We start from the raw sequence: 27,313 nt of genomic DNA, 5'->3' as shown, positions 1-27,313 counted from the left end.
ACCAGTAAGGGAATTAGACTAATGAGGTTAGAAGTTTCTATTCATTGCTCTGATCTGTTTGTGTAACAGAAGAAACACCACTATGCATGTATCTGGCTTGTAGTTAGTGGGGGTGTAGCAGTATATTCTGATGTAACTTTTAAAGCCTTAGGGTAAGGCTACAGTCTTTGCAAGTTGAGGACCACTGTCTTTCTGGAAGGAGTATTTCTTCCTAGTTCTAGTCATCAGGGAAGGCATTAGCCCTCAGAGAGGACATTGAATCTAGGAAAGCAGGTATTAGATCTTTAAGAGAAGGAATTGCCTCTTCCCTTCAGTGCGTCACTCCCTTGCATTTAGACCTGAAGACAGCAGATGACAAGATGTAGACAGGTTCTTTCCTAGAAAATAGAACTGATGTGGAGTGGGTCTAGAAGGCAAGCCAGATCTTGAAAACCAGATTCTCTCTTTGCGTTTTTTCTTCCCTTTCCCTTACCTCCCAACTTACCAAAACTTTTTAACTCTTCCATCCTTTTCTGAGCAATGTCATAAAAAAGGGAAGAACCGGCCGGGCGCGGTGGCTCAAGCCTGTAATCCCAGCACTTTGGGAGGCCGAGACGGGCGGATCGCGAGGTCAGGAGATCGAGACCATCCTGGCTAACACGGTGAAACCCCGTCTCTACTGAAAAAATACGAAAAAAAACTAGCCGGGCGAGGTGGCGGACGCCTGTAGTCCCAGCTACTCAGGAAGCTGAGGCAGGAGAATGGCGTGAACCTGGGAGGCGGAGCTTGCAGTGAGGTGAGATCCAGTCACTGCACTCCAGCCTGGGCGGCAGAGCGAGACTCCGTCTCAAACAAAAAAAAAAAAAAAAAGGGAAGAACCTCGTAATCTTCCTTATTCCGCAGTGGGTACGATGGGTAGCCTTTGAGAAGCTCTAGGGGAAGAAAGAATAAGGATAGGACATTTTTGTTCTTACATGTGTTAGGTGGCACTTCAGATGATGTGTTAGTTTGCTAGGACTGCCATAAGAAAGTACCACAGACTGGTGGCTCAAATGAGACATTGATTTTCTCACAGTTCTGGAAGCTAGAAGTCTGAGATCAAGGTATTGGTAGGATTAGTTCCTTCTGAGGCTTCTTTCTGGACTTATAGGTGACTGTCTTCCAGTGTCTTCCCATGGTCTTCCCTTTTGTACCTGACTGTGTTCATATTTCATCTTAGAGGGACACTAACCATATTGGATTAGGGCCTACACTAATAACCTCATTTTAACTCAGTTATCTCTTTAAAGACATTCTGAGGTACTGTGGGTTAGCATGTCAACATAGAATTTTGGGGGATACCATTCAGCCAGTAATAGATGATATTAAAGAATTACTGTGGGCTGGGTGGCTGACACCTGTAATCCCAGCACTTTGAGAGGCCGAGGCGGGTGGATCACCTGAGGTTGAGAGTTCGAGACCCGCCTGACCAACATGGAGAAATCCCGTCTCTACTGAAAATACAGAATTAGCCGGGCATGGTGGCGCATGCCTGTAATCCCAGCTACTCCGGAGGCTAAGGCAAGAGAATCTCTTGAATCTGGAAGGCAGACGTTGCGGTTAGCCAAGATCACGCCATTGCACTCCAGCCTGGGCAACAAGAGCGAAACTTTGTCTCAAAAAAAAAAAAAAAAATTATTGTTAGTATATTTAAGATATGATAGTAGTATTGTGTTAGACATCTTTAGGATACACATGCTGAGGTATTTAGAGATAAAATATGGTATCTTAGATTCCTTCAAAATAATCCTGTACAGAGGGTAAGGACTCGGGGGCAGTGAGTGGGGTATGGTTGAAAGAAGATTGGCTATTTGGTGATAATAGTTGAAGCTGGGAATGGGCACATGGGGATTCATTATATATACTATACTCACAATTTTTTTATTTTGTTTAAAATTTTCATAATAAAAAATTTGACCAGATGCAGTGGCTCACACCTGTAATCCCAGAACTTTGGGAGGCCGAGGAGGGAGGATCACTTGAGCCCAGGAATTCAAGGCCAGTGTGAGCAATATAGCGGGACCCTGTCTCTACAAAAAATTTTAAAAATTAGCTGGGCATGGTGGCCTGAGCCTGTAGTCCTGGCTACTTGGGAGGCTGAGGTGCTAGGATTACTTGAGCCTAGGAGTTTATGGTTGCAGTGAGCTATAATTGAGCCACTGCACTCTGGCCTGGGAGACAGGGTAAGACCTTGTCTCAAAAAAAAAAAGCAAAACCAAAAAGATGTAATGATTTTATGAAATTTGAGGCTTAGATTATATTTTGAGCTGTCATCAAAATACATAAATTGTTTCTTAGTCTTGCCAGAAAAAATTAAACTTGAATTTCATCAAGCCTCCATATATGACTACTCAGTTAGAGGGGGTATAGAAAAACATGTTAAGCTACACAATAGGAATATAGTTGGCAAAATCCAAACTGGGAAATTCTACATGAATAAACAGCCTGATTTCTCAACAAATAAATTGCAAAGTAAAAAAAGCTGGACAGATGAATGGCAACTCAGAAATGTATCAGTCAATTGCGATATGCAGACTTAATTTGATTTTTTTTTAAAAAAAACTGTCTTGTCTTTCCTTGCGCCACCACCATTTATGATTTTTTAACACAATTGGACTTTTGAATGCTGGTTGGCTATTTAATATTAAGGAACTATTGATTTTTTAATTTTTTTTTTTTTTTTGGAAACAGAGTCTCGCTCTGTCACCCAGGCTGGAGTGCAGTAGTTCAGTCTCGGCTCACTGCAACCTCCACCTTCTGGGTTCAAGCAGTTCTCCTGTCTCAGTCTCCTGAGTAGTTGGGACTACAGGTGCATGCCACCACACCCAGCTGATTTTTTTGTATTTTTAATAGAAACGGGGTTTCTCCATGTTGGCCAGTCTCAGACTCCTGACCTCAAGTAATCTGCTTGCCTTGGCCTCCCAGAGTGCAGGATTACAGGAATGAGTCACTGTCCCTGGCCAGGTTTAGTATAATTTTATGTGTTTATAGTTTATATGTATATAAACTAAAATATTAAATGATGTATTCTGGTTCTAGAGATAAGCAGTGTATGACGTTCAGAGTAACAGATGTCTTGTGGCTAATTTAATTTTCTCTTTAAATGTGTTGCAGTTGAAGCTTCTTGTCATGACGGGGATGAAACAATTGAAACTATTGAGGCTGCTGAGGCACTCCTCAATATGGATTCTCCTGGCCCTATGCTGGATGAAAAACGAATAAGTGAGTGGTTATGGTTACGATTGTTCATGTTTATGTACTTCGTTAAGTCACTCCTGCCATCTTTCTCTATTAGATAGTAAAATCAAGAGATTAGAAATGATGTTATATATTTTTTGTTACAATCACATTTTAAGGTATAGTAGGAATTGGGATGCCTTTGCAAAAATGTAGAGTTAAAGGTGACATTTTAATTTGAGAATGAAGCCTTTGGGAATAAAAAATATATAATTTATTAGTTACCAAATAGAAGATCATGCAGAATTTCTTCTCCTAATGTATTGATCAGAGTATTCGGGTATCAAGGGCCCAAATGATTATAATTTAGTCATCTCTGTAGTTATTTATCAGCAAATAGGGAATAAGCTATTGAAAATTTTACTAACACATCATGGCATAAAATTCACTGCCACATTATTGATCTGCTTTAAATTTCATATTCTCCTTTGGGCTTTTCTGACAATCAAATTCATAAAGTAAATTATTACTAAATCATTCCAAAATATTTATTGAATATTTACTATATTCACAGCAGCAATAATTAGGCAATAACATGAGCTACAAATGAGTAGATATTGTTCCTTTCCTCAAGCTTACAGTTTAATTTTGAAGACAGTTACTTATGTAAATAACTACAAAGCCAAGAATAAAGGCCATGAGTGATAGCAAATTGCTGTAGAAGCAGTGAGTATTCTAGCTGAGAATATCAGAGACTGGCTTCATTAAAGGAGTATTCTGACGTGGGCTGTAAACAATAAGCTTTTAATAGGTAGAAGAGACAAGAACGGTCATTCAAGCTGGAGGGAATAGAGGTAAACATACAGGACACAGATCTGTTAAAAGAAAATGAATGAAATCTTTGAGATCAAGATGTTTTGGTGTGGTTGAAGTGTAAGCTTCATGGTGGGTAGGAAATGAGATTGGAAAGGTAGGTTTGGGGCCGGGCGCGGTGGCTCAAGCCTGTAATCCCAGCACTTTGGGAGGCCGAGACGGGTGGATCACGAGGTCAGGAGATCGAGACCATCCTGGTGAACACAGTGAAACCCCGTCTCTACTAAAACTACAAAAAACTAGCCGGGCGAGGTGGCGGGCGCCTGTAGTCCCAGCTACTCAGGAGGCTGAGGCAGGAGAATGGCGTGAACCCGGGAGGCGGAGCTTGCAGTGAGCTGAGATCAGGCCACTGCACTCCAGCCTGGGCGACAGAGCGAGACTCCGTCTCAAAAAAAAAAAAAGGAAAGGTAGGTTTGGAACTAGATTACAGAAGTTTTGTAAGGCATGCTGTAGAGATGGGTTGTGCTTATGTTGTTTTTTGTTTTTCCTATGAACTATGGAAAGATATGTCAGGTTTTTTTTTTTTCCCCTAATTTTCCAGGTATAAAGTTTTTGTGTAGAGGAGTATGGTCAGGTCAGACTTACGTTTCAGAAAATAACTCTCACAGCAATGTGAATAATCAAGAGGAGAAACGAGACACACTGGTGATAGGAAGTCAAGTAAGAAAGACATTGAAATAGCTCAGCTGCGCCTGGACTGGTTTAGGGTATTTGATTTAGGGAAGAAGAAATTAAAAGCAGGAATAGATTTCAAGATTTTATTTCTACTTTAATCTTCTAGTCATAATAAAAACAAGAAATTTTGTCAATCGTTTTTTACTTATAATACACAGTGGACTATAATTAGTTGATTTTATTTTCATTAGATAATAATATATTCAGTTCACCTGAAGATGACATGGTTGTTGCCCCAGTCACCCATGTATCCGTCACATTAGATGGGATTCCTGAAGTGATGGAAACACAGCAGGTGCAAGAAAAATACGCAGACTCACCGGGAGCCTCATCACCAGAACAGCCTAAGAGGAAAAAAGGTAGGTGGGTTATTTCATTTAGGGCACACAGTCAAGTCTTGATGTAAAATCTAGAGATCGTTTTTATTCTACGTAGTTCTTCCCTACAGCAGTTAAAACTTATGTAAGAAAAATATTGAAGCCACAAAATGGAAATACGAGGTATTTCTTGGCCAGGCACGGAGATTCATGCCTGTAATCCCAGCACTTTAGGAGGCCGAGGCAAGAAGATTGCTTGAGGCCAGGAGTTTGAGACCAGCCTGGGCAACAAAGCAAGACCTCGTCTCTACAAAAAATTTTAAGAATTAGCCGGGCATGGTGGGCACCTGTAGTCCTAGATACTTGGGAGGCCAAGGTGGAGGATCCCTTGAGCTCAGGAGTTACAGGTTTCAGAGAGCTAAGATCATGCCACTGCACTCTAGCCTGGGCAACAGAGTGAGAACCTATCTCTAAGAAATAAAATAAAAGAAAATAAAAAATAAATAAGAAAAAGAGGTATTCCTTCATAGTAGAGTCATTTCTTTTAAAAAAAAATTAAATTATTGGGCCAGGTACGGTGGCTCACGCCTTTAATCCCAGCACTTTGGGAGGTGGAGGTGGGCGGATAACCTGAGGTCAGGAGTTTGAGACCAGCCTGGCCAATACGATGAAACCCCGTCTGTACTAAAAATACAAAAATTAGCCAGGCGTGATGGCTGGTGCCTGTAATCCCAGCTACTTGGGAAGCTGAGGCAAGAGAATCACTTGAACCTAGGAGGTGGAGGTTGCAGTGAGCTGAGACCACACCATTGAACTCTAACCTGGGCAACAAGAGGGAAGCTCCATCTCAAAAAAAAATTATAATAATTAAATTATTTTATACTTTAAAAATGTTTGGTCTATCTTACAGAAAAGGGATTTTCCAACTTTTTAAAGCCTCAGATTTCTATCTAAACCCTTTCATCCTTGGGTAAGAGCTAGTCAGCTTTCTTCCCAGGGGTTATTGTTTGAAAGCCTCCGGTCTGTACCGGTGATTCCAGTATAATCACTGTACTGGTGATTCCAGTACAAGACTCCAGTTGGAAAAAATACAATGGGTTGGAAATCAGCAGGTAAGTAACTGAAGAGGAGTATGTTAGGATGTGTTGAATGGGAATTTTTAATTTTTTGCCAATTAAGACCACACTTGCATTCTAAAGTCTGACACCTTTTCCATTTTATTGCCTTCTGATTCTATGCATGCTTGCTTAGTATTTTGAGTATAATGTCTTGATTAATAGCATCACCCAGTAACCTAAGTTCATGTGAAAGTCAGGGAAATTCCAAGAGCCAAAAATGAAGAGGAAAATAAAAATAGTTAACAGGAGCCGACACTGCAGCAGCTCAGAAGGGCTGAGAAGGATATGCCAAGGGGTTTTGGTTTTATTGCTTATGTTGAGGCAGAAGCTTAGGTTTCTATGTTGGACTGTGCAAGATGGGGTATTGGACAGAGACCTCCGCATGCAACTGGGACCCTTGAAGGGATATACCCTCTTGGGGGAAAAAAATCCACCCATTGGCGCAGACGGATGTCAAGGAAGCTTGGGTCCCATTCAGCCAGACCTCTGAGTAGAGAAATTCTGGTTTAATTTCTTTTGGGTAAATACTTAGTAGTGGAATGGCTGGATCACATGTTAAGTGTACATTAAATATTTTTCAGAATATTTTCAGAAACATTACTTTCCAAAAAATTTTTTCTTCATGTATTAAGGTGGGGCAATCATAGGACTTGCCTCATTTATTTCCTGTCTCTTGGGGATCACTGACTTTTGTTGATCAATGTCCAATTTCTTCCATATCATTGTTTCATACATTTTTTCTGTGTTTTTAATTGTTTCAGGTGGGAAGATAAATCCATGTTGTGTTATTCCATCTTGACTAGAAGAGGAAGTTCCCACCTAGTCTTTTTTAATAGCCTTATTCTTTGACACTTTTTTTTTCTTTTGCTTTAAAAACTCTAATCATACTATGTAAAGTTTCTATTTAATGATCCTATTATGTGTGATTCTTAGAGAACTAATCCTAGGGTTTCCTATGTCTGCTGCTTCTCACTCATGAGAAAGTGTCTTCCTCATGTATTCTGTGATACCAAAATGTGAGTTCACCTTCAACAGGGCTTTATCTGAGGAAATCTCGTATGGCCTGGGTTGAATGTATAACCCACCTGAGCAATTCTGTAAGAGCTTCTGCCTGTTGCCTCATAGTTGTTACAGCCCTGGGGCTACGTCTTTGTTAATTGCGTGGCTGGCAATTCCTAATGTCAGTGGTAGTTTAAAATCTAGTTGTAAACCCAGGTTAAGACAGACCCAGGATTCACGGTGTTTATAGAAAAATTTGTACATAAATGGCTGATCTCAACTCACTGCATCTTCCACCTCTTGGGTTCAGGTGATTCTCCTGTCTCTGCCTCCCAGGTAATGGGATTAAAGGCATGCGCCACCACACCTGGTTAATTTTTGTATTTTTAGTAGAGACGAGGTTTCACCATGTTGGCCAGGCTGGTCTTGAACTCCTGACCTCAAGTGATCCACCGCCTCGACCTCCCAAGTGCTGGGATTACATGGATGAGCCACCATGCCCGGCCATTTATATACAAATTTTTCTTAAATATGTAGTATTTGTTTACCCAATCAGCAGTTAATGGGATTTGGGTTGTTTCCAATTTGGGGCAGCTACAAATAATGCTGTTAAGAACATTTGTGTGTCTGTTTTTTTTTTTTTTTTTGAGATGGAGTCTCGTTCTCTCAAAATAATTGTGCTAGGAGAAGGAAGCCAGAAGAAAAAATATGCTTCTACAGTTTACCCCCAAACAATGTGGGGGTTAGGGGTGTCAACCTCTGCAGCCAAAAATCCATGTAAAACTTTTGACTCCCCAAAAAGTTAACTACTAATAACCAACTGTTGACTGGAAACTGGAAGCCTTATTGGTAACAGTCAGTTAACACATATTTTATATGTTATATGTATTAAATACTGTATTCTTACAATAAAGTAAGTTAGGGAAGAGAAAATGTAATATTAAGAAAATCATAGGCCGGGCGTGGTGGCTCATGCCTATAATCCCAGCACTTTGGGAGGCCAAGGTGGGCGGATCACTTGAGGTTGGGAGTTTGAGACCAGCCTGACCAACATGCAGAAACCCCGTCTCTACTAAAAATACAAAATGAGCCAGGCCTGGTGGCACATGCCTGTAATCCCAACTACTCGGGAGGCTGAGGCAGGAGAATTGCTTGAACCTGGGAGATGGAGGTTGTGGTGAGCCAAGATCGCACCATTGCACTCCAGTCTGGGTAACAAGAGTGAAACTCCGTCTCAAAAAAAAAAAAAAAGAAAGAAAGAAAATCATTAAGAAGAGAAAATATATTTACTATTTATTAAGCAGATGTGGATCAATAAAGGTCTTTTTTTTTTTTTTTTTTTTTTTTTTGAGGCAGGGTCTTGCTCTGTCACCCAGGCTGAAGTGCAATGGCAAGATCATAGCTCAGTGCAACTTGGAACTCCTGGGCACAAGTGATCCTCCCACCTCAGCCTCCTGAATAGCTGAGACTACAGGCGAGCCCCACCACACCCAGCTAACCTTTTATTTTTATTTTTGTAGAGATGGGTCTCGCTGTGTTGCCTAGCTTGGTCTTAAACTTCTAGACTCAAGCATTCCTCCTGGTTTGGCCTTCCACAATGCTGGGATTACAGGTGTGAGCCACCCTGCCTGGCCAAAGGTCTTTATGCTTGTTGTGTTTATGTTGGCTAGGCTGAGGAGGGAGGAGGAAAAAAAGAGTTTGGTCTTGCTGTCTCAGGAGTAGCGCAAGTGGAAGGGGAGGCAGGAGACACAGGCACACTTGATGTAACTTTTCTTGAAAAAAGATTCCTATATAAGTGGACCTGTGCAGTTCAAAGCTGTGTTTTGTTTGAGGGTCAGTTTTATATTTATATAAAGCTCTAGAAACTACAAACTAATCTATAATGACAGGAAACAGATGAGTGGTTGCCTGTGGATTGGGCAGGGTGAGGAAGGGCGAGATGTAAGGATTACAAAAGGGCACAAAGTACTTTTGGGGTGATGAATATATTCATTGTTTTGAATGTAGTGGTGGTTTTAGTATACATAGTCACAACTTGTCAAATTATAAACACCAAACATATGTAGTTTATTATAAGTCAGTTATACCTCAACAAAGCTGCTTAAAAAATAAAAGACTAATATTCTACTTAATGTTGAAAAACTATTGGTATGATAAAGAACCAAATGGAATTTATAGAAATAAGAAATGAAATTGGGTCATGCTCAGTGGCTCATGCCTATATTCCTAGCACTTTGGGCGTCTGAGGTGGGCAGATGACCTGAGGTCTGGAATTAGAGAGCAACATGGTGAAACCCAATCTCTACTAACAATACAAAAAAAAAATTAGCCAGGCATGGTGGTACATGCCTGTAATCCCAGCTGCTTGGGAGGCTGAGGCACGAGAATCGCTTGAACCCAGGAGGCGGAGGTTGCAGTGAGCCAAGATCGCACCACTGCATTCCAGCCTGGGCGACAGAGTGAGACTCTGTCTCAAAAACAAAAAAGTGAAATGAAATTGAAAACATAATGTGTGGATTAAAACATAGACTAGTCACTGCTTAAGAAAGAATTAGCAAACTCCAGTAGATTTGGTGTGAATTAAAAAATATGGAAGAGTTACGGACATGGAGAACTAAATGAAAAGGTCTACATGTTTAATCAAAGTTCCAGAAACAGAGAATATGAAAAGTGAGGAAGAGACAATATTCGAGAGATAGTGACTAAGAATTTTCCAGAATCACATTAATCCTCAGCATTGTAAATCCTGAGTGGGTCAGCTACAATAAATCTAGGCCTAAATGCGTTGTTGGTAAAAATGCAGAACACCAAAGCCCTCTCTCAAGTTCTCCCTGCTCCAAAAAAAAAAAGAAGCAAACCAGGGAGAAACTACACTACTTCAAGAGGACTGATTTTTTTTTTTTTTTTAGATTGGCAGTTTAGAAGCTCCCAGGAGAGACTGGAAGAATTAGACATTTTCAAAGAGCTGAGAAGAAATCATTGTCAACCAAAAATTCTATAACCAAGATATAATTCGTCTGAAGCTTTGTACATTGCCACCTTGAATGATTAGGAAGATGTTGGAGAGGATGGATACTGGGTTGGGAGTTTTTACTGGCAGCATCTGTTGTGACTAAAGCTAGTGGAGGAAAGTAGTGGAAATAAAGATGATATCTATTTTTTTTAAGCTGGTATATATTAATAGCATAAAATAAGGTGGGAGTTACTGAAGTCTTGGCTTCTGATACTTGTTATCATGAACACAGCCAGAAGAATCTGTCTCCTGAAGGGTTCTCTGCAGACGTCTGCGGTGATGAAAGTCGGGATACCTGGCTGACTAGCATACATTTGGCAATCTTAGAGACTGAGGAGTGGGCTTTTTGACACTTTCCTTCCTTCCTCTCATTCACCCAAATGACTTCAGAAGCGTTTTCCTATTCCGTTTCTGGGGATAGATTGTCACTGGCCTTGTGATTTTTTTTTTAGCTGTAAAATTCTGCTTTTCTAAGTTATTGTCCTGCCCTATATTGTATTTACTTAGAATTCACCACAGTAATCCAAACCAGAGTGGCAGCCTCAAGGGTAGGAGGTAGTAACTCTTCATTGTTTCTCACCTATAGATTGGTAGTATGTTCAGACAGCATGGTCATGATCTAAATCTAAATACAAGGCAGTGGTGCTACTAGGCCGTGGTTCTAGATACTTGGCAAAAGAAGATCACAAATAGGGCTTTAGAATAGTTGATCGACCCCACTCTGAGACTACTGGGATGGACTTATTTAGACATTGATGGCGGGTAAGATAACTATTAAGCTTGTTGTGAATTGAAAGGTACAGAAAAACGAGATGTTTTTAGAAATACACAGAAGGATAGTATTTAACTATGTGGTTCACCAAAATTTTGCCTCACATATTTTCTGTATTTCTAGAGTTTGGGAAGTTTCTTATACTTGAGAACTAACTGTATACAGAAATTATTTAATAGAGAAAAAAGCTAAAAATCCACTTCTCCTACCTTAAAAAGCTGGTATAATCAATAGACAGACAGAGCTATGTGGCTTATTTTTGGAGCGCATGTTCTACCAATGTCAAAAGCATTCTCCGAAAGTTTAAGAAAGTGCTACCAGTATGGGTACTTCAAAGGCAAGCTATAGTATTTTTAATTAACTTCATTTTTACAGATATAAACTGAGGTGTCAGAGGTATCATTTCTTACATAAGTGTGTTTATGGTTTAACCTGCATTAATGTCCAAGTTTTATTAAAGTTGTTTTCCTTTTAGCAAACAGCATTTTAAGAGACCAGTATATGTGACCCATGTATAAAAACATTTGGCACTTGACCAAATAGCTGAATTGTCCATTTTTTGTCACTTTTGAAGGCAAATATTTATGCAGAGCTGTTTTTATTTCAGGGAGAAAAACGAAACCACCACGACCAGATTCCCCAGCCACTACGCCAAACATATCTGTAAAGAAGAAAAACAAAGATGGAAAGGGTACTACTGTAATTTCCGTGTAATACTTATAGGTCAAGTAACACTCAGATTGCTTTATAGCGCCTGCCTGTTACAACTAGAAACCACCAGCTCTCTTGATATACTGCAATGGATCTTATTGCTGCCACATGCGTATTAGATACATTTGCCAAATTCTTAAAGGAAAACTGATAATAAAGTAGACCAAGAAACTCATTTGAGTGATTTTCACTTACCTGTCCAAATAATCTATTCTTTTCATGTAATAATGAGACTCTTGGAAGAATTTAACCAGGTTAGATTTTCAGTTCATAGGCCCTTTAACATGTTGTCTTGAAATTCAAGCATTTTTATAACTGTTGCCCAAATTTGAAGAAAACTGTTATGGCTGACCTGCTGGCTCTAATCTAAAGAGAACAACTGTTGAAAGGAGAGAGTTCACAAAGAGGCAGAAAAAAATTATCTCAAAGTACTTTCTCCTAATTCATCACAAATCTTATGACAAGATTGCTTTGTTCACATATTTTATATGGGACTAATAAAAAGATCTTTATAGATGCTGAAAAGTATGACCATTATACCACCCATACTAACTAAATTATATCACCAATACTAACTGAATTATGTAATGTTTTTGTATAAATATGAATGGCACTTCCAAGACTTTTAGTTGTCTTTTATGATGGTCTTTTACATGAAATTTTGGTCATTTAGAAAGAAATTGTTTTTGTTTCAGGAAACACAATTTATCTTTGGGAGTTTTTACTGGCACTGCTCCAGGACAAGGCTACTTGTCCTAAATACATCAAGTGGACCCAGCGAGAGAAAGGCATTTTTAAATTGGTGGATTCTAAAGCAGTGTCCAGGTTGTGGGGGAAGCACAAAAACAAACCTGACATGAATTATGAGACCATGGGAAGAGCACTCAGGTATGCGAAGTTTTGGTATTTTATTGTTAAGAATATCATTTCCTGAATCCTAAAAAAAAATATCAAGCTTAAATTCAGCAAAGCACCAACAGTGGTAATGCAAGTACATAATAAGAGGGTACATTTTCAGTCGGGTGCGGTAGCTCATGCCTGTAATCCCTACACTTTGGGAGGCTGAGGCTGGTGGATTGCTTGAGTTCAGGAGTTTAAGACCAGCCTGGGCAACATGGCAAAACCCTGTCTCTCTTAAAAAATACAAAAAATTAGCCAGACATGGTGATGTGCTCCTGTGGTCCCACCTATTCGGCAGGCTGAGGTGGGAGAATCACCTGAGCCCGGGAGGTTGAGGCTGCAGTGATCGAGATTGCACCACTGAACTCCAGCTTGGGCAACCGGAGTGAGACCCTGTCTCAAAAAAAAAAGAGGGTGCATTCTCAAACATGAATTGCAGGTATGATATGTTAGTTATTATGGTAGAATAAATTAGTGCTTCAAGAGTACTACTAGACATCATGAGAACTTTGAACAAGCGTAACATTTTATTCTTAAGCTCACTTTTAGTTCATTTTGTGGTGACTCTGTCATTTATTTTTCAAGATATGCATGTATTTGAGACATATTTATTGAAAATAAGAATGATCTGAATGACTTAGGGGATAGATATAGATATTAAATTTGGCAATCTTAAACTATAATCCTTTAATTACAGTTTTTGGATTTTTTAACATACATTTTTTAGGTTCTTGATTTTATTAAAATAGATGACAAAAAGTTGGATCACTTCTATTGCATATCATTAAGTTTTATACACAAAAGTCAATTACATTTACTGAATCAAATTTAAACTGATACAGTTTGCCTAGTAGGAACATTTCTAGAAAGCTGCAGAGGAGAAACAATTTATTGAGGCTTTTCGTAGTTTTGATGATCTTGGCAAGCTGTCAGAAAGGGGCCGAGTGTGGTGGCTCACTTCTATAATCCCAGCATTTTGGGAGGCTGAGAAAGAAGCATCGTTTCAGCCTGGGAGTTCCAGACCAGCCTGGGCAACGTGGCAAAACCCAGTCTCTGCAAATGCAAAAATTAGCTGAGTGTGGTAGCATGCGCCTGTGGTCCCAGCTACTTGGGAGGCTGAGGTGGGAAGATTGCTTAAGGCCAGGAGTTCAAGGCTGCAGTGAGCTGTGATCATGCCACTGCACTCCAGCCTGGGCAACAGAGCAAGACTCTGTCTCTAAATAAATAAGTAAATAAATTAGCAGAAAGAGAGAGGAAGAAAAATGAAAGACCAGAAGATTTCACATACTCTATCAACAGTCCCCCAATCAGCATTAGTTTTAGATTTAGTTGGTAATAAGAACTTATCTCTATCTGTGCATAAATGTATGTTTATCTTATATGAAATAACTGCCCTTTATTTAGAAATTCTTTTCTCATTAGTTTGATTCAACTTTAAAGTTTTGTTTATGATTAGGGAAATTTGATTTTGTTGAATATTTTAATTGATGTTTGATTGAATAAAATATTGATGAAATTGTCTGCTTTGAATAGGTACTATTACCAAAGGGGTATTCTGGCAAAAGTGGAAGGTCAGCGCCTGGTGTATCAGTTTAAAGAAATGCCAAAAGATCTTATATATATAAATGATGAGGATCCAAGTTCCAGCATAGAGTCTTCAGATCCATCACTATCTTCATCAGCCACTTCAAATAGGAATCAAGCCAGCCGGTCGAGAGTCTCTTCAAGTCCAGGGGTAAAAGGAGGAGCCACTACAGTTCTAAAACCAGGGAATTCTAAAGCTGCAAAACCCAAAGATCCTGTGGAAGTTGCACAGCCGTCGGAAGTTTTGAGGACAGTGCAGCCCACGCAGTCTCCATATCCTACCCAGCTCTTCCGGACTGTTCATGTAGTACAGCCAGTACAGGCTGTCCCAGAGGGAGAAGCAGCTAGAACCAGTACCATGCAGGATGAAACATTAAATTCTTCTGTTCAGAGTATTAGGTGAGAAAACCAAACTACTGATGCTTATCACTTCAATATGTTTCTGACCAGAGACATTATTTGTTAAGTGGGTCAGGATTCAGAAATGAAAATAAAAGTATATAGATTTCAAGCTAGAACTCTTGGTTACCAGATTTTTCAGGAGCAGTATATATTACGTCAGTCCTCTAATTATGCCACTGGTCCCTTTATTTACATTTTGACATTGTTGACATTCTGTCAGTTTAAGTACAGTTCACTATACCTTTGTATAACTGGATTGATCCATATAAGAAGTTATCTAGATGTGAGAAAATCCAGGGAATGGTTTCAAATCTTTATTCAGGCCAAGTCAGAAGCTTCAAAAATTCAACGTAAATTGACATATTAGGACATTGAGTGTGCATGGAGTTCCAAGCAATAAATGTTGTTCCTTGGAAGATCCTATCTTGGAACAATTCTAAAGTTCAAATAGGAGGGGAGGCCAAGAATCTAAGATCCTCTTTTTCAGGCCTTTAGAGTGGCAGAAGTCAGAAAAGTAGGGTTTGTTTTGTTTTTTGGTTTTTTCCTTTTCGGTTAAATCAGATTTGCCTCAGAGCCCCAGGAAAAGATGCTAAACAAATTGACTGAGAGAACCTGTCTGCCTTGGACTGATCTTCAGCAGAAATTTGGGACTAGTTTCAGCTGATTTAGAATGGGGGTATGGGAGGAAGGCAGAAAATTATATGGATATTTGTAGCATTTTTCTGTTTATACTGTCATGAATTTCTAGAACATGAATTATAATAAAATCTAGCAGCCCTTTCAAAGCCAATACAAACTACTATTTGATTACTTTTATTAGCAAACTTCAGTCTTACATTTTTCTATTCCAGAATATAAATGTGGAGGTTTTGCTCAATTGATCTTGAAGTAAGGTAACATTACCTAGAATCAAGGCAGACTTCGATGATTCAGTCTTCTTTGTATAGACAATTTAAAATGTTTGACCTTGTGAAAATATTCTCTTAAATCTTCAGTTGATTTGCGAGGAGTGCAAAGATGACCTTTAAATTTTTAATTGGCTGCTGCTACATCTTTTAACTGTTTTTAAAGGAGTATATCTTGAGTACCCTTATCCGAAATGCCTGGGACCAGGAATATTTTGGATTTTGAACTGTTTCAGATTTTAAATCGTTGCATTATACTTACCCAGCACATCATCCCACATCCAAAAATCTGAGATCCAAAATGCTCCAGTGAGCATTTCCTTTGAGCGTCATATTGGCACTCAAAAAGTTTCATATTTTGGAATGTTTTGGATTTCAGATTTTCAGATTTGGAATGCTTAGTGGGTGCTTATTTAACTCTTACTGTCTGTATTCTTCCCTTAATGTTTTATATTTCCTTAGGCCCTGTGGGTTACACGTGATGACTGGGTGTCTAGTTGGGAGTGTGTGGTTCCTCCCATTGGTTGCTAGGCTGTTTGTTGTTTGCATTTGTGTTGATAGGAGACCTATAATGGCCACAGCTGATTCCATGGAATTTTTTAGCACCTGTATTCAAAATATTCTTTTCAGACTGTGAGAATAAAACCAAAACAAAAACTCTTCCTTTGTTTTTTTTTTTTTTTTTTTTTTTTGAGGCGGAGTCTCGCTCTGTCGCCCAGGCTGGCCCAGGCTGGAGTGCAGTGGCGCGATCTCGGCTCACTGCAAGCTCCGCCTCCCGGGTTCCCGCCATTCTCCTGCCTCAGCCTCCCGAGTAGCTGGGACTACAGGCGCCGCCACCACGCCCGGCTAATTTTTTTGTATTTTTAGTGGAGACGGGGTTTCATTGTGTTAGCCAGGATGGTCTCGATCTCCTGACCTCGTGATCCGCCCGTCTCGGCCTCCCAAAGTGCTGGGATTACAGGCTTGAGCCACCGCGCCCGGCCCAAACTCTTCCTTTGAAAGATACTAAATTGTAGATATTTTAGAGCAGGTTTTTGTTTTGTTTTGTTTTGTTGTTTTTTTGTTTTTGAGACAAAGTCTAGCTAGCTTTGTTGCCTAGGCTGGAGTGTAATGATACCATTGTGGCTCACTGTGTCCTTCTGCCAGGAGTCAAGCAATCCTCCCACCTCAGCCTTCCTTATAACTGGGACTACAGGCATGTCCAGCTAATTTTTTAATTTTTTGTAGAAATGGGGTTTTACTTTGTTGCCCAAGTTGGTCTTGAACCAAGTCCAACCAAGCAATCCTACCACCTCGGCCTCCTGAAGTGCTGAGATTATAAGTGTGAGCCACTGCACCTGGCTTAGAATGGTTTTTTATTAGGACAAGTTCTGGTTTTGTTATTTCTTATATTTTTTTGTTTGAATTTTTGTAATTACCCAACCTTTTACTATGAAAAATTTCAAAGTATGGAAAAATTCAGCTAGTACTATGAACACGTATTTACTATCCACCTAAATTCACAAATTGATAGCATTTTGCATTATTTGTTTTCTGTTTATTTATACTCTTTTTTCTCTTTGCTATATCTTTCTTGATTTTTGATGACTTATTAATAAAATCAGAGGCTTTTAACTTTTTTCCCTGTGGTTGAGAGAAGATGGAATATATATGATTATATATATAATTAGATAAATTATTAATATAACAACAAGAGCTGACACTTATAGAGCAATCTTTGTATTTCATACACTTTACGTATAGTGAGGTATAGAATCCTCATAGCTCAGTGAAGAATAGATAATATCCCCGTTTTATAAATGTGGAAACTGAAGCAAGGAGAGACCAGGGAACTTGGTCACATCTAGTAGATGGTGAGATAGTATTTTAATGTAAGTTGTTTAGCTGCAAGCAGTGAAGTTAATGACTTGCTACACTGCCTACTGATTTACATAAATCACAGGAATTGTCAGTTATTTACAGTAAAGCAGCAACATCTTAATTTTGTCCTTCACTCATTTATTTTTATTTCATGTGATTGCATGCATCTATGACACCTGAGTAGATCCTCAACAAAAGCTAAATGTTGTATGGTCTGTGTTAGTTTCAGAAATTTTGGTAAATTGTAAATTACCAATATTTTTCCAGTTGTTTACAAGCAGCTTAGGAGATTTTTTAAAAGTAGTCAGCTATAACAGAATCTGTACTACATAATATAACCAGACAGTTTAATCATTAACTAAGAAAAAAGTAATTTTAAAATTCTGTGGTTAGCAAATACTTCATAATATTTTATTTAATCTCTGAATTTGTATTATTGAAAATTGTTTTAGAATTTGTTCCAATAAGCCAATATATTTGCATTGTAGATAGTATAGATAAGTATATGTATTTTGTGACGGATGGCAGTCAGATGTCTAAAAGAAAAGGACTTTTTTTTTTTTTGAAACTGAGTCTTGCTGTGTAACCCAGGCTGGAGTGCAGTGGCGCGATCTTGCTCACTGCCACCTTCGCCTCCCAGGTCCCAGTTCAAGCAATACTCCTGCTTCAGCCTCTCGAGTAGCTGGGATTATAGGCACGCGCCACCATGCCCAGCTAATGTTTGTATTTTTAGTAGAGATGGGGTTTCATCATGTTAGCCAGGCTGGTCTTGAACTCCGGACCTCGTGATCCACCCACCTTGGACTCCCAAAGTGCTGGAATTACAGGCGTGAGCCACCACGCCCGGCCAAGAAAATGACATCTTTTTCTAATTTAAACAGAAGCATCGAAGTCCTAGTGGTAGCCCTGATTAGCAATATGGAAAATTTCCAAGTACATTATTGCTTGTGTCATACCTTAGAGAAGGAAAGAAGAATGAGAGAGGCGTATATTGAAGAGTTGTAACTGCCTGTTGTTTAAGGATAGAATAGTAAATACTCATCTTTAGTACTTACTAAAGATGAAGTTGCTCAGGACTTAAGTGGCGGCAGTCTGTTGTAATGGTTCGGCGGCACATCGGCTCTGCAGTCAGATGGCCTCTCTTCTTCTCTAATTGGTCACCTTATTCAAGCTGTTACAACCTGTTTGTGCATCAGTGTTTTCATACGTAAGATGAGGATAATAATATTTGTAGGGTGACAAGGTTATACATATCATAAGGTTATGCATATTGATGTAATCTGTGTGCTATATATGCCAAATATCTATGCGTATGTTATGTAAACTCTTGTCATGGGAAGCCCTTGGGACTTTTTTATTTAAAATGGTATCTGGGCTCGGCATGGTGGCTCACGCCCAGAATCCCAGCACTTTGGGAGGCCGAGGCGGGTGGATCATGAGGTCAGGAATTTAAGACCAGCCTGGCCAATGTGGTGAAACCCTGTCCCTACTAAAAATACAAAAAAAGTAGCTGGGCATGGTGGCGGGTGCCTGTAATCCCAGCTACTCGGGAGGCTGAGGCAGAGAATTGCTTGAATCTGGGAGGTGGAGGTTGCAGTGAGCTGAGATCGCACCATTGCACTCCAGCCTGGGCGACAGAGCGAGACTCCATCTCAAAAACAAACAAACAAACAAACAAAAAACGGTATCTGGCTATAGCGTCAGGTACTATACCCAGACTCCCATCTCACCCCAGATTTCCCTGAATCAAATGGGCAAGAGAGCTTGGGTGGCCATCTAAGTTTGGTAATCCGTATCCTGTGTGAATGGGCGGCTCTAGTCATCCTGTGCCTTGATTCCCACTTCTTTTGAACCTGTGCTGAATTGCTCTGGGTCTTTGTTTCATCTTTCCACCAAGCCAACTTGTTTTTCTCCTCCACTATTTTATTTCTCATATGTGGGAAACAGACTGCATAACTAACTTTCAAAATGTAGCTTTAATAATCTAGTGGTAATATGTAACACTTGGTTTATGGAGACTAATCTAGCTGTTAGTTGTTTGAAATAGCAAGTATCTTTCATTAAATAACTTTACAGAATTCAGAGAAACAGTTGACATCCAGATGCTGAGATTTTTCAACGACATTTGTTTTATACTGTATTAATAACCATAACTATAAATTTTAGAGCGGTGAACTTTTTAAATTAGATTGGCTCATAATATCATTTATGTAACTTTCTCTTCAATGAATGGGATTAACAACCTACACAAACTAGATTTTTCATTAAAGGATTTTATGTTAAACTGTAGCGTTATGACCAAAATTTGTGAAAATTTGAACGTGGAAAACTGCTAAAACATGCTTCTATGTATTTTTCCAAAGCTTAGCCATATTTTCTCTGCCAGTCCAAGAGCCCTGACAGGTTAATTATAATCATGGCTTGTTTCATCTAAATATGACATGAAATGTGAGCTATTAAAATTCTAAGAATTCTGTCATATGGTTAAGACTGAGGTAGGTTTTTTGTTTAGGTTAATTAAGCACTTCCCCCTTTATATATAAAAACAGGTTGAGTACAATTATATGAATTTTTGTAATTATTGTGGATGAGCATGTTGGTAACATTATCTCTCAAGTATTAAAATAGCAGGCCGGGCTCAGTGGCTCATGCCTATAAGCCCAGCACTTTGAGAGGCCAAGGCGGGTGGGTCACCTGAGGTCAGGACTTTGAGACCAGCCTGACCAACACAGAAAACCTGGTCTCAATTAAAAATACAAAAATTAGCCGGACGTGGTAGTACATGACTATAATCCCAGCTACTCGGGAGGCTGACAGGAGAATGGCTTGAACCCAGGAGTTGGAGGTTACAGTGAACCAAGATCACACCACTGTACTCTACCCTGGGCAACAAGAGTGAAACTCCATCTCAAAAAAAATAGCAGGAATGAATCAAACAGATTTGCTTTTAAATTCCTAATTTTAAGCAGCTCAAGCAAACTTCTTGCTAAGCATTTTTTTTTTTTTAAAGACAGAGTCTCGCTCTGTTGCCCCGGCTGGAGTCAGTGGCGCGAACTCCGCTCACTGCAAGCTCCGCCTCCCGGGTTCACGCCATTCTCCTGCCTCAGCCTCCCAAGTAGCTGGGACTACAGGCGCCCGCCACCATGCCCGGCTAGTTTTTTGTATTTTTAGTAGAGATGGAGTTTCACCATGTAGCCAGGATGGTCTCGAGCTCCTGACCTCGTGATCCACCGGCCTCGGCCTCCCAAAGTGCCGGGATTACAGGCGTGAGCCAACACACCCAGCCCTTGCTAAGCATTTTAACATCCTCCTCCTTCCCCAACAAAATTAGCTCCTCATTTGTGTTAATGTGACCCTATGTACAGACCTTTCTTCCGTAGCACTCAGCAGCTGGTATCATAGTTAATGGCCTGAGAGTTTTGTGTTAGGCATCTCTGTATGTAGTGTTTAATACAAAGTCTGGCATGATGTTGGTCATGCTGTGTTGAAAATATGGGAAGTAGCATTTTGAAACATACAACTGGTATTTTGTAAAATGACTTCTCAAGTATTAAAGTGTTAAATGATGTAGAATATGCTAATTGTCTCACTTTAATTTCATCATCTCAATAGGACTATACAGGCTCCAACCCAAGTTCCAGTGGTTGTGTCTCCTAGGAATCAGCAGTTGCATACAGTAACACTCCAAACAGTGCCACTCACAACAGTTATAGCCAGCACAGATCCATCGGCAGGTACTGGATCTCAGAAGTTTATTTTGCAAGCCATTCCATCATCACAGCCCATGACAGTACTGAAAGAAAATGTCATGCTACAGTCACAAAAGGCAGGCTCTCCTCCTTCAATTGTCTTGGGCCCTGCCCAGGTTCAGCAGGTCCTTACTAGCAATGTTCAGACCATTTGCAATGGAACCGTCAGTGTGGCTTCCTCTCCATCCTTCAATGCTACTGCACCTGTGGTGACCTTTTCTCCTCGCAGTTCACAGCTGGTTGCTCACCCACCTGGCACTGTAATCACTTCAGTTATCAAAACTCAAGAAACAAAAACTCTTACACAGGAAGTAGAGAAAAAGGAATCTGAAGATCATTTGAAAGAGAACACTGAGAAAACGGAGCAGCAGCCACAGCCTTATGTGATGGTAGTGTCCAGTTCCAATGGATTTACTTCTCAGGTAGCTATGAAACAAAACGAACTGCTGGAACCCAACTCTTTTTAGTTAATATACCAAAGCTTATGGATGATTGTTTGTTAATTGAACATTTTCAATTATATGCAAACTGATTGATTCTAAGATAAAGTCTAAGGAGGTTTCTAATTTTGTAATTGTTAAAGATAGAGTTAATTTTGATTTTGTTAGATGAGGGAGGAAAACTCAACTGTTTCTCTTTGTTATCTAAATGTTTCAGAATTCAGTCGTGAAGGAACAGGCATTTTACACTATGAAGACATGCTTTTGAGATTCTTTTTTCAGTTGCTATATCATAAGCATTTTTAAAGTTCCTTTTCTAATTTTACATTGTATTAGATTTTCTGATTCTTTTGTAAATACAGAACTTAAATAGAAGGCAACAGGAAATTTATATAGGAACTATTTTCATTCCACTTGTGTAAGTTAAGTCTTGACTCTTTCAAATGCAAAAAACCTATTTTATGCTTTGTTAAAATTATGGTGTCACTTAGATTGACTTTAGCTGGCTGTACTATATAATATAGAACTATGAATATGTAAAATAACATGAAAAATTGGAGGTGCTGGTAGTGTGGCTGACCCTGTTTCAGAAACAGGATAGTGTAAAAGCATCAGCCTAAGAATGGCACTCCCACTAACTCGCTATGTAATCTTGACCTCTTTGGGCTTTAGTTCTTCTCATAAAAGGAAGAGATGTGTTGGACTAGACTAGATGATCACCACTGTCTCTTCTAGTTCTAATCTTTTTAATTCTAATACCTGTATTTTCAAGTTATGTCAATTAAATCATTATCAGGTTATTTCCTAATGTAAGAATAGCTGAAATGTTGCAGAGAAATAAGTGACCCAACAAAATTTATTCATCTGTGATGGGTAAGATTTGCCATAAATTCTTCCTAAATAATTTGTTTACTATGTTACTAACTCTTTAGGCCACTGTGCTTTGCAGTCCATTAGTAAACTTGTGTTGCTAAGTGCTAAACAGAATACTGCTATTTTGAGAGAGTCAAGACTCTTTCTTAAGGGCCAAGAAAGCAACTTGAGCCTTGGGCTAATCTGGCTGAGTAGTCAGTTATAAAAGCGTAATTGCTTTATATTTTGGATCATTTTTTATTGGGGGTGGACTTGGGGGGTTGCATACAAAGATAACATATATATCCAAGTTTCTGAAATGAAATGTTTTTAGATTACTTTTCAACTGTAAATAATGTACATTTAATGTCACAAAAAAATTGTCTTCTGCAAATTTTCTAGTATAACAGAAATTTTTGTAGATGAAATCATTATGTTTAGAGGTCTAATGTTATGTTTTCATATTACAGAGTGAATTTGTATTTAAACAAAAATTTAAATTTTGGAATCCTCTAAACAATTTTGTATCTTTAATTGGTTTATTATTAAATAAATCATATAAAAATTCTCAGTGTTTCTGTTTTCAGGCAAAAGTTTCTTAAAGAATAAGTGTACAAAGAATATTGCTAGAACATTAGCATTACTTAATGTTTATAAATAAACAAACTCCATTAGTCAGAATTGTAGGATATCATCCTTTCACTTTTCCTTTATAGCAGGCCAAATGGCAGTTTCTAAACATCACACAATGGATTACCAAGTTGTAAAAATTAGACAACAATAAAATATTCCCAGCAAAAATATTAAACACACTTTTGTTTCGTTTTGTTTTGTTTTTGAGACAGAGTCTCAGCTCTGTCGCCCAGGCTGGAGAATAGTGGCATGATCTCGGCTCACTGCAACCTCCACCTCCCAGGTTCTAGCTATTTTCCTGCCTTAGCCTCTCAAGTAGCTGGGATTACAGGTGCCCACCACCACATCCAGCTAATTTTTTGTATTTTTAGTAGATACGGGGTTTCACCATGTTGGCCAGGCTGGTCTTGAACTGATCTCAGGTGATCTGCTCGCCTTGGCCTCCCAAAGTGCTGGGATTGTAGGTGTAAGCCACCACGCCCCACCTAAACACACTTTTGAAAATAAGTTTTCTAGTTAGAAACTAGGTCAGTTAATAGTTAAACTTGGAAAACATCGAAAAATTTTCTTATGAAAATTAAAGTCTCTGTAATCCAATAAGAAGTAACTTTCACTTATTCATTTTTTCATGTTTGTGAATGTTCTTCCAAAATGTGATTTTAAAGGCCGTGTAATATTATATTAGTACACCAAAATCCAGTTAAATAAAACCTTTTTAACTAGATAAGTTAGTTTTATAGTTTTTCACCACATAGTGAATATCAGTGTCTTAGTTTGTCGTCTTCGTTGCTGCTATAACATAATACCTGGGACTGGGTAATTTATAATGAACAGAAATTTATTTGCCCACAGTTCTGGAGTCTGGGAAGTCCAATATTCATGCACCAGCAGGTTTGGCAGTTCTCATTCCAAACAGTGCCTGAACACCGTGCTCTCTGGAGGGAAAGAAGGCTTCATCTTCAAATGGCAAAGAGAAAAGCAAAGAGCCCACTTCCACTTCCAGAAGACTTTTATTTATTTATTTATTTATTTTTTGAGACAGAGTTTTGCTCTTGATGCCCAGGCTGGGGTGCAATGGCGTGATCTCGGCTCACCTCAACTTCCGTCTCCCGGTTTCAAGTGATTCTCCTACCTCAGCCTCCCAAGTAGCTGCGATTACAGGCATGCACCACCACACCCAGCTAATTTTCTATTTTTAGTCGAGGCAGGGGTTTCTCCATGTTGGTCAGTCTGGTCTCGAACTCACAACCTCAGGTGATCTGCCCACCTCGGCCTCCCAAAGTGCTGGGATTACAGGCGTGAGCCTTTTTATGAAGGCATTAAACCCATCCATGAAGGTGGAGCCCTCCTGGTCTAATCACTGCTTAAAGGCTCCACCTCCCAATACCTTTACTTTGGCAATTAAATTTCAACATGAGTTTTGGAGGGAACAAACATTCCAGCCATAGCAGACAGTACATAATGATTTTTTGAAAATTAAGGATCTTGCACTATTTTTGAGTCAGTTATCCTTAAAGGAGATACCAGATAAACTCTCTTTATTTATAATAGTACCATTTAAATTGTGTATTTTTTTTAAGTTTAAAAGGTATAGTATAAGAATTTTTAGAGACACTATTATTTAAGGTTATTGGAATAGTGTACAATTACCATGAACACTGAAATTTTAAAGATGGGAAAAGAAGCCCAGATGTGGTGGCTGTCGCCTGTCATCTCAGCACTTTGGGAGGCCAAGGTGGGAGGATCACTTGAGCCCAGGAGTTTTAAGACCAGCATGGGCAACATAGTGAGATATCATCTCTACAAAAATTCAAAAAATTAGCCAGGTGCAGTGATGCACTCCTGTGGTCCCAGCTACTTGGGAGGCCAAGGTAGGAGGATCACTTGAGGCAGGGAGATGGAGGCTGTAGTGAGCCATGATCATGCCACTGCACTCCAGCTTAGGTGACAGAGGGAGACCCTGTGTTCAAAAAAAAAAAGGAGAAGAAAGTCATGTAGTAAGAACCTTAAAACTTCAAAAGCTTAGTCTTTTGGTTTGAACTAAGTATCAGCTACTAAGGAACCTGTGTTTCCCCCATTAGAATGTTTTATGTATCCATATATTCCTTTTTTGTATCTATAGCTACCATCCTAGTTGTAGTCTTTTCTATGTTATTCTTGCCACAGTTTATTCACTTAATATATGAGTGTGTATTTTGTGGCAGGCAGTATTCTCTGTGCTGGAGATAGGTCAGTGAACAAGAGCCTCCCAAGTGACTTCCTGCTTGTGAACTCTTAGTTTGTCAACATGAACTGTTTTTATTCACACTTCTAACACAAAAGCTTGGGATTTTTTCACACCCACTCCCAGTTCTGATACCAACTGGGTGTCTTTGTCCTACAATTCAGTTCAATTCTGACCCTAACCACTTGGAGTTAGCACAGACCCCACAGGTTAAGGGGCTTAGTCTCTCAAAACCGCCCCTCCTTCCGATGCCCATTGCAAGTCCCAGGTTTCCACTTGTACTTCTGACCAGCTGGCTATAAATCAGTGGTTCCCATGACCCCCACCTGCTTAGGTTGGATAATTTACTAAAAGAGCACACAAAACTCAGGGAGCCAATTTACTGGTTTACATTGATGTCAGTTTATTATAAAAAATAACAACTCATGAACAGCCAAATGAAAGATGCATAAAGCAATGAATGGGAGGAAGTGAACAGAGCTGCTCTCCCATCTCATGGTGTGCCACCTACCCAGCACCTCAGAGTGTTTACCAACCTAGATGTTCTCCAGACACCAACATTTTAAGAGTTTTTTAATGAAGCTTTTATTACATAGGCATGCCTGATTAAATCACTGGCCATTGGTGATTGAACTCAATTGCTACACCCTTTCCCCTCCCAGGGGATGGGACTGAAAGTTCCAACTCTAATTACATGGTTGGTTCCTCTGGAAATCATTTCCCATCCTGAAACTATCTGGGGACCCATGAAGTGTCCACCTTATTAGCATAAACTCAGGTATGGTTGAAAGGGGCTTGTTACGAATAACAAAATATGCTCGTATCCCTTCTAAATGCCAAGGGTTTCAGAAGCTAGGGTGTCAGGAACTAGGGATAAAAGCCAAATAAGATGTTTTTATTGTATCACAATCATGCACCTACTTACGGAATAGTCTTTCTAAAATATCCCTTGGCAGTTTGGGCAACATAGTGAGACCCCATCTCCAGAAAAAGTAAAAATATTCATAGTGCATGGTGGCAAGAGCCTGTAGTCCCAGCTCTTCAGGAGGCTGAAGTGGGAGATCTCTTGAGCCTGGGAGGCTGAGGCTGTAGTGAGCTGTGATTACAGCACTGCACTCCAGCCTGGGTAACATGAGACCCTGTCTCAAAAAAATCAAATAAAAATATACCTCGGGAATGCATAATGTTCATGTATGGAAACCCTCAATACCTTTCTAGTTGTAGGATAAAGTCCAAAATCCTTAGCTTAACATTCAAATTCCTCCATCAAACTGGGTTCTTAGGCCAACTATTTCAGTGTTACCCTTTTTTTTTTTCTTTTGAGACAGTGTCTCACTCTGTCACTAAGTCTGGAGTGCAGTGGCACAATCTTGGCTTACTGCAATCACCGCCTCCTGGGGCTCAAGCGATCCTCAGCCTCCTGAGTAGCTGGGACCACAGGTGCGTACAGTGCCAGGCTAATTTTTCTTGTATTTTTGTAGAAAGGGTTTTTTGCCATGTTGCCTAGGCTGGTCTCCAACTCCTGGGCTCAAGGGATCCGCCCCCCCCTTAGCCTCCCAAAGTGCTGAGATTACAGGAGTGAGCCCTTGTACCCTGCCGATGTTTTCCTTAAAATGCAAATTTTTGGTTCCACTCCATACTTACTGAATTTGCATCTCATGGGAAAGCTGTACAATTTGCATTTTTTGTTTTTTTCTGAGACAGTCTCGTTCTGTCACCCAGGCTGGAGTGCAGTGGCACAATCTCGGCTCACTGCAACCTCTGCCTCCCAGGTTCAAGCAATTTTCCTGTCTCAGCCTCCCAAGTAGCTGGGACTACAGGTGCCTGCCACCATGCCCTGCTGATTTTTGTATTTTTAGTAGAGACGGGGTTTCACCATATTAGTCAGGCTGGTCTCGAACTCCTGACCTCAGGTGATCCACCCGCCTCGACCTCCCAAAGTGCTGCGATTACAGGTGTGAGTCACCGTGCCCAGCACAGTTTGCATTTTTAACTAGTATTGTATATTCCTTGCTACACAGAGTAGCCCTAAATTAGCAGCAACATCATCTGGAAACATTTTAGAAATACAGAACTCCAGGCCCTGCTCCA

General features: G+C 39.7%; 1 protein-coding gene across 5 annotated transcripts in view; it reads left to right on the top strand.

Moving 5' to 3' along the window:
• Positions 1–22,930, top strand: part of ELF1 (E74 like ETS transcription factor 1) — a 115,120-nt gene extending 92,190 nt beyond the window's left edge. For all 5 annotated transcript variants that reach the window (XM_065533171.2, XM_005585720.5, XM_074021895.1 and 2 more), the window contains exons 4-9: positions 3,133–3,240; positions 4,935–5,102; positions 11,570–11,653; positions 12,369–12,561; positions 14,107–14,556; positions 20,937–22,930. In XM_065533171.2, coding sequence (XP_065389243.1) covers positions 3,133–3,240; positions 4,935–5,102; positions 11,570–11,653; positions 12,369–12,561; positions 14,107–14,556; positions 20,937–21,540 — 1,607 coding nt within the window. In that variant the 3' untranslated portion in view covers positions 21,541–22,930. The remainder of the gene's footprint in view (positions 1–3,132; positions 3,241–4,934; positions 5,103–11,569; positions 11,654–12,368; positions 12,562–14,106; positions 14,557–20,936) is intronic.
• The last annotated feature ends 4,383 nt before the right edge of the window (positions 22,931–27,313 follow it).

The sequence above is a fragment of the Macaca fascicularis genome, chromosome 17 (genome assembly GCF_037993035.2).
Source record: "Macaca fascicularis isolate 582-1 chromosome 17, T2T-MFA8v1.1".
In the NCBI taxonomy this organism is placed as follows: domain Eukaryota; kingdom Metazoa; phylum Chordata; class Mammalia; order Primates; family Cercopithecidae; genus Macaca; species Macaca fascicularis.
This window is presented reverse-complemented; position numbering and strand designations above follow the sequence as displayed.